General features: G+C 34.2%; 1 protein-coding gene across 1 annotated transcript in view; it reads right to left on the bottom strand.

Annotated features, from left to right (window-relative positions):
• The window catches only part of ALMS1 (Alstrom syndrome 1), a 201300-nt gene that overhangs the window by 54558 nt on the left and 138255 nt on the right, over positions 1-8487 (bottom strand). Inside the window, exon 14 of the mRNA XM_008571165.1 lies at positions 6282-6422. Coding sequence (XP_008569387.1) covers positions 6282-6422 — 141 coding nt within the window. The remainder of the gene's footprint in view (positions 1-6281; positions 6423-8487) is intronic.

Raw genomic sequence — 8487 nt, 5'->3', positions numbered from 1 at the left:
AAAAAAAAAAAAAAAAAAAAAAAAACACACAACAAAAAAAAAACCCAAGGGGAGCGGGGGGGGGGGGGGGGGGGGGAGAGAAGATATAACAACTACAATTCCTTGAAGTTGATATGACAAGCAAACAGAAAGGACATTGTTGGGTGGGAGGGAGGTTTCGGTAATGGGCCACAATAATCAACCACATTGTATATCGACAAAATAAAAATTTAAAGAAAAAAAATAAAAAATAAAAAAATAAATAAAATAAAATAAAATTTAAAAAATCAGGAAAACAATTTATGATATGAGTGAGAAACTTAATAAAGAGCTAGATATCATAGAAAAGAACCAAACAAAAATCCCGCAGCTAAAGAATTCAATGAAGGAAATAATAAATACACTGAGAGCTTCAACAGCAGACTACAGCAAGCAGAAGAAAGAATTTCTGATCTTGAAGATATTTCATTTGAAACTACCCAGAGGAAAAAAAAAGAAATAAGAATTAAAAAGTGAAAAAAGCTTACAGGAATTATGGAATACCATTAAGCAAACAAATATTCAAATTATGAGCATTCCCAAAGAAGAAGAAAAAAAGACATCGAAAACCTACTTAATGAAATAATAGCTGAAAATTTCCCAAGTCTTTGGAAAGATATGAACATCCAAATCCAGGAAGCTCATAGGTCCCCAAATAGATTCAGTGAATAAAAGTCCTCTCTGAGGCACAATACAGTCAAAATGTCAAAAGTCAAAGACAAAGAGCAAAAGAGAAAATTGTCAGGTTACATATAAGGGAATTCCCATTAGACTAATAGCAGATTTCTAAACAGAAATCTCAAAGACCAGGAGAGAATGGGATCATTTATACAAGATGTTGAAATAAAAAAATTGCCAGCCAAGAATATTATTCCCAGCCAAGCTTTCCTTCAGAAATGAAAGAGAAACAAAGGCTTTCATAGACAAGCAAAAACTGAGAGACTTCATCACCACTGAACCAGACTGACAAATTATACTCAAGGGAGTCCTAGATCTGGAAACAAAAGGAAGATAATTATTGTCAAGAAAACATGCAAAAGGATAAAACACATTAGTAAAGCAGGTTCACTAATGGAAAAGAAAAAGGAATTAAATTTTCTCACCATAGAAAATCACCAAACTGCAATGATAAATGATAAGAGAGGAAGAAAGAAACAACAAGCAAAAGAACCAGAAAACATCAACGAAATGACAAGGGTAAGTCCTCACCTAACAATAATAACCTTGAATGTTGAGGGACTAAATTTCCTAATTAAAAGATATACACTAGCTAAGTGGATAAAAACAACAAGACTTAATTATATGCTGCATTCAAGAAACTCGCTTCACATGTAAAGACACACAAAGACTGAAAGTGAAGGGATGGAAAAAGATTCCACAAAAATAAAAACCAAAGTGAGCAGGAGTAGCAATAATGATAAGAGACAGAACAGACTTCAAGTCAAAAATTGTAAAAAGAGACAAGGTCATTATATAATGCTAAAGGCATCAAGTTAGCAAGACAGTATATAACAATTGTAAATATATATGTACCCAACATTGGAGCACCCAGATATACACAAGTAATGCAAATATTATTATATGTAAAGGGAGAAATAGACTCCAGCAGGATAATAATTGGGGAATTAACCATCCCACTGTCAGCATTAGATAGATCATCAACAGAAAATCAATAAAGAAATATTTAAAACATTTAAACTGCACTATAGACCAAATGGACCTTACAGACATTTACAGAACATTTACGACAGCTGCAGAATACACATTCTTCTCATCAGCATATGGAACATTCTTCAGGGTTGACCATATGTTAGGTCACAAAACAAATCTCAACAAATGTTTTAAAAAATAAAAGTCATATCAAGCATCTTCTCTGACCACAATGGAATAGAACTAGAAATCAACAAGAGAAAGTCTCAAAACTGTACAGATACATGGAGATTAAACAACATGCTCCTGAATGACCAATGGGTCAAACATAAAGTTAGAAAGGAAATTTAAAAATTTCTTGAAACAAAGGCCAGTCTGTGGCTCACTTGGGAGAGTATGGTGCTAATAACACCAAGGCCATGGGTTCAGATCCCTATATAGGGATGGCCGGTTAGCTCACTTGGGAGAGCATGGTGCTGACACCACCAAGTCAAGGGTTAAGATCCCCTTACGGGTCATCTTTTAAAAAAAAAACAAAACTTTTTTTTTCTTGAAACAAATTAAAATAGAAACACAACATACCCAAACCTATGTATGCCAAACCAGTACTAAGAAGGAAGTTTAAAGCAATAAACACCTACATCGAAAAACTAGAAAACTGGCTGGTTAGCTCAGTGGGTTAGAGTGTGTATATAACACCAAGGTTAATGGTTTGGATCCCTATACTGGCCAGCCACCAAAAATTTTTTTAAAAAAAGAAAATGAAAAAGTAGAAAGATTTAAAGTAAACAACCTAATAATGCATCTTAAGGAGCCAGAAAAGCAAGAACAAACCAAACTCAATATTAACAGAAGAAAAGAAATAAAGATCAGAGCAGAAATAAATGAAATTGAGACCAAAAATACAATACAAAAGATTAATGAAACAAAATGATGGTTTTTGAAAAGATAAATAAAATTGACAGGCCATTAGCTAAATTAACCAAAAAAAAAAAAAAAGAAAGAAAAAAAGAAGAGACTCAAATAAAATTGAAAACAAAAATGAGACATTACAACTGATATCACAGAAATATAAAGGATCATTAGATATTATTAACTATACACCAACAAATTGGAAAACCTAGAGGAAATGGATAAATTTCTTGGACACATAGAACCTACCAAGATTGAACCAAGACATAGAAAACCTGAACAGAACAATTATGAATGACAAGATTGAATTAGTAATAAAAAATCTCCCATTAAAGAAAAGCGCAATAGTGGATAGCTTCACTGCTGAATTCTACCAAACATATAAAGAAAAATTAATACCAACTGTTTTCAAACTCTTCCAAAAGACTTAAACGTAAGACCCCAAACGATGATACTACTAGAAGAAAACATAAGGGAAATGCTTCAGGACACTGGGCTGGGTAGAGATTTTATGAAGCAGACCTCAAAAGCACAGGCAACAAAAGTTTAAAAAAAAAAAAAAGGATTATATCAAACTAAAAAGCTTCTGCACAGCAAAGGAAACAATCAACAGAGTGACTGAACCTACAGAATGTGAGAAAATATTTGCAAACTATGCATCCAACAAGGGATTAATATCAAGGATATACAAGGAACTGAAACAACCTAACAGTTAAAAAAAAAAACAACAAAAAGGGGCCGGCACATGGCTCACTTGGGAGTGTGTGGTGTTGGTAACACCAAGGCCATGGGTTCGGATCCCTATATAGGGATGGCCGGTTAGCTCACTTGGGAGAGCTTGGTGCTGACAACACCAAGTCAAGGGTTAAGATCCCCTTACGGGTCATCTGTAAAAAACAAACAAACAAAAAAAAAAACCCAAGTAATCCAATCAAGAAATGGGCCTGTGAGCTGAATAGACATTTCTCAAAAGACATACAAATGGCCAACAGGTACATTTAAAAAATGATCAACATTGCTAATCATCAGGGAAATGCAAACCCAAACCACAATGAGATACTATCTCACTCCAACTAGAATGGCTATTATCAAAAAGACAGAAAATAACAAATGCTTACGAGGTTGCAGAGAATGGGGAACCCTTACACACTGTTGGTGGAACATAAATTAGTGGAACCATTATAGAAAACAGACTGAAGTTTCCTTGGAAAACTACAAATAGAACTATCATATGATCCAGCAATCCCACTACCAGGTATATATCTAAAGGAAAGGAAATCGGTATATCGAAGATATATTTGCAGTCCCATGTTTACTGCAGCACTATTCACAATAGCCAAAGATATAAAATCAACCCAGTGTCCATCAACAGATGAACTGATAAAGAAAATATGGTATATATGTACAAGGGAATACTATTCAGCGGTAAAAAAAAATGAAATTCTGTCATTTGCAGCAACATAGATGAGACTGGAGGACATTATGTTAAGTGAAGCGAGCTAAGAACAGAAAGAGAAATATTGCATGTTCTCACTCATGTGGAAGCCAAGAAAGTTGATCTCATAGAAATAGAGAATAGCTGGTTAGATAAATAGAGAATAGAAATAGAGAATTGGCTGGTTAGTTCAGTTGGTTAGAGCATGGTGCTAATAACACCAAGGTCCAGGGTTTAATCCCTGTACCGGCCAGTCACCAAAAAGAGAGAGAGAGAGAGAGAGAGAGAGAACAGAATGGTGGTTATCAGAGGCTGGAAAAGTAGGAGGGAGGATAGTGAGAGGTTGGTTTAAGATAGAAGAGTACAGGTAGAGAAGAGGAATCATATCTAGTGTTCTCTAGCACTGAAGGGTGGCTGTAATTAACAACAATTTATAGTATAGTTTCAATTAGCTAGAAGAGAGGATTTTGAATGTTCCCAACACAAAGAAATGATAAATGTTTGAGGTAACGGGGTGAAAAAAAAATTTAATAAGTGGTTGCCAGGATTTCAGGGGAGGAGGTAGGGAGAAGGGAAGGGATGAATAGGTGGACCGCAGATGATTTTTAGGGGAGCGAAACTGTTTTGTATAATATTTAATGATGAATACATCATATTATTTGGCAAAACCCATAGAACTATATAATACAAAGAGGAAACCCTAATGTAAAATTCAGTTAATAATAATATACCAATATGGGCTCAGAATCATTACAAACCACACTAATGTAACATGGTAATAGGAGAAACTGTGTATGCTCGCGTGAAGAGGGTATGGCAACTATCTGTACTTTCTGATCAACTTTTCTGTAAACCTAAAACTGCTATAAAATAAATTCTATGACTTACTTTTTTTTAAAAAAAAAGGAAGAACTTTGGACAAATGATTCAAGCGGTAGAATATAGTTAAGATGGGATACACAATTAGATAGAAAGAGAAAGGTGTTTTAGATAAAGTTGACTACATAACAAAAGAATGAAGTCAGGAAGACAATTGAGTATCTAAGACATAGAGCAAGTAGATGGTTTATTTGATTATAAAATTTATAAGGAAAAGAGATGAGAACTAGCATTCGAAAAGTTATTTGGCAACCGATTCTACTGTCCTGGAAGACTATGATAAATGGGTTTAGATTTTATTCACAGAGCAATAAAAACTAAAGTTTTTGATTAGGAGACTAACATGATCAAAATTGTTTCTGGAACATTCACTTAGCAACAACAAAAACGGGGGTAAAAATATTGAAGTGTTGCCCCAAATACAACCTAACATTTTTTAAAAAGCAATACATAAAAAAAAAGTGACTAATTATGCTCTACAATATGTTCCTAGTTTACAATCATGGCATAAACTACCAGCTATCCTCTAATATAATAACTTTAGCTGAGCACATGGTTACCTGAATAAAGACTATAGTTTCCAGTCTCCTTGGCAATTTAGCTTGATATGACCATGTGTCTAAGTCTTGCCAATAGGATGGAAAGGGAATGGTACACGTATCTTCTGAGAAGTATCCTTAAAGCAAGGAATATGCTGCTTCTTTCCCTTCCTTGAGCTGGCTGCAATATGAGCTGATGGCTACAGCTTGAGAATGGAGGCCAAAAATGTTAGGGCAACAGGAGAGTGCTTTGTTCCCTGACACACTGGAGCACCACATCAACCCTGGATGCCAACCTCTGGATTTTTATGAGAAAAAGAAAAATTTCCTTTCTTCTTTAAGCCAATGTTATTTTGTTTTTGTTTTCATCTCTCAAAGTGAAAACTAACCCCAACTTAAACACACTATCATTGGCATTTTCAATCAATATAGTCCCATTGAAGTAAAATAACTGGATAGGTGGTTAGGAAGTAAGTTGGATTCCTAAAGAATAATGGCTAATGTACAACAATGGTATTAGAGAGTCAGTATCTCATGGTATTAAAGCATTTTATCAGCAGAAATGAGTCCTTTAAGTGATTTTTTGGCAGTGAGATTAATTTGTGCACTACATTCAAAAGTTCTCCAGAAATACCTCAAAGAGCTTTAAGAATGTCAATTTTACCTGCCAAAGCATACCAAAAATGTAGCTAAAAATACCTTAACTATTCCACATACGAACAAGATAGAGAACAGTTGAGGATAGCAAGAAGAGAATAGAGAATACATTTTTGTTTATATTATTAGGAGAACAGCCTCATTATAGAAGACCAGAAGAAAATAGTACACAAACAATCCAATTCAACTACCTGCAGTGTCTTTCTGCAAGGATTCTTTTTCTTCAGGCTGGGCAGCCTTAGTCACTGCGCTTTCACTGTAGATCTCCTCTTCCTCCTGTTTTTTGTCTGAGAGGTTCTCATCCCCAGTGATGGACACTTGAACTGAGGCATCTAGAATAATGACATCATTTGATCCCAGAGTGAAGGAAAAGATAAAAAACAAAGTAAAGTAATCCTATCTCCCACACACACACACACACACACACACACACACACACACACACACACACACAACCTTTTTATAAATTAGGAAAAAAGCACCTCAGGGTCTACTATGTAAAAACTGTGACATGAATTGAAAAGCTTTCCATATTCTTCTGTGTACCACAATTTAAATAAAACTTTATCTAAATAAAAATACTTTAAATAAAATCAGTTCTTTGATGGTTACATGCAACAGTAAATAAAAATGTATATATCAGTATGTGTTTCAAAGTAAAAAAGTAAATTTGAATGAAGCTTTAAAATTCTTTTGTCTATTCTATTCAAAGTTTTTATCACTTATGAAGCCAATTTTGGTATGTCATACTATCCAAGAAAAGCACTTATCTAGATTTTTCTATATAGCATTCTCAGATAATCTAAAAAAACGCATGCAGTTGTTATCCTTTTAAACTTATGTAATACTTTCTATTTTTCTTTCCTTCTGTTTTTCTTCACTGTATTTCATTTCTTATCTCTAAGTATGAATATTTTTCAACAAAGAAATAAAAAAGCCAACAGAGATTACTAAAAATCACAACCAAGTCTTGGTTTTGTTTATCATGCTACCACTTTTTTAAAAACTCATTAATTTTCCTTATTTCTACTACTCCAATCCTCCTAATCTCTTTGATCTAAATGTGTTCTGAAATTTTTAGATCATTTAAAAAATTTTTTAAATGTTAATGAAATATTTCAGGCATACCAAAAGTATAAGTAACATAATAAACACCAAGATATCTACCACAGAGCTTAAATAAAACAATAAAGATATAATGATTTCCTGTGTGAAGTCTCAATGATGCCATTCTCACTCCTCGATAAGCAACCTTAATACTGAATTTAGAGTTTATCAATCTCACGAATGTTTTTGAAGTCTTTACTACATTGTATATATTAATCAACAATGTACAGTACTGTTTTATTTATATTATATAAATGTTATATAAAGGGCACAATACTATATATACCTTGAAGCAACATGCCTTTTTAACTCAATATTATGACTTTAAGATTTAGTCACATATATATGTGACTCTAATTAACTGATTCTCAGTGTTATGTTGTATTCTATCATATTATTATACCAATTCACCTGATGATCAACTTAAGGCTATTTCCAATTTTTTTATATTGAAACGCACTGCAATAAATATTCCTGTAAAATTTCTTTGTGGGTTGTGTGAGTTGTAAATATCTTCTCGGGGCCAGCCCGGTGGTGCACTGCTACAGTGCGCTGCTTGGGAGCGCGGCGGCGCTCCCGTCGAGGGTTCGGATCCCACATACAGACCAGTTCCCGCTCACTGGCTGAGCGAGGTGCGGGCGCAGCACCGAGGGTTGCGATCCCGTTGCTGGTCCCGGTCCGGTACGGGCACGACACTGAGGGTTGCGATCCGTTGCCAGACATGAAAAAAGACAAAAAAAAAAAAAAAAAAAAAATATCTTCTCTCAGTCTGTCTTATCCTGTTTTTGTTTTTGTTTTTTAATTTGACCAGTAAGGGGATCTTAACCCTTGACTTGGTGTTGTCAGCACCACACTCTCCAAGTGAGCCATGGGCCGGCCTCTTACGTCTTGTCTTTCAATTGTTTATGATGTCTTTTATTCATAAAATTTTTCTTTTAATAATGCCACATTTATTTTATTTTTCCCTTAGGGTCCATGCTTTGTATGTCTTATGTAAGAAATCCTTAATTTCCCAAGGTCACAAGGATAGACTGTCTAAATTCTAAAGTTTAGTTTTCCTTTTTACACTTAATATGGCTGGAATACATTTTTGTTTAGTGTGCAGTAGGGGTATACCTGATTTTATTTTTTCCTACATACATAATCAGTGGTTCAAAAACTATTGAATAGTTAATATTCATTGTTCCTCCATGGATTGTTTTGCCATCTCTGTATATATTGTTTCTAAATTGTGTTTCTGGGTCACCATTCTATTTCATTTTTCTTTCTGTTTATTTCTTTGCAAATACT

Source organism: Galeopterus variegatus, unplaced genomic scaffold, assembly GCF_000696425.1.
Source record: "Galeopterus variegatus unplaced genomic scaffold, G_variegatus-3.0.2 Scaffold664, whole genome shotgun sequence".
In the NCBI taxonomy this organism is placed as follows: domain Eukaryota; kingdom Metazoa; phylum Chordata; class Mammalia; order Dermoptera; family Cynocephalidae; genus Galeopterus; species Galeopterus variegatus.
The sequence above is the reverse complement of the archived record's forward strand: the minus strand, read 5'-3'. Positions and strand labels throughout refer to the sequence as shown.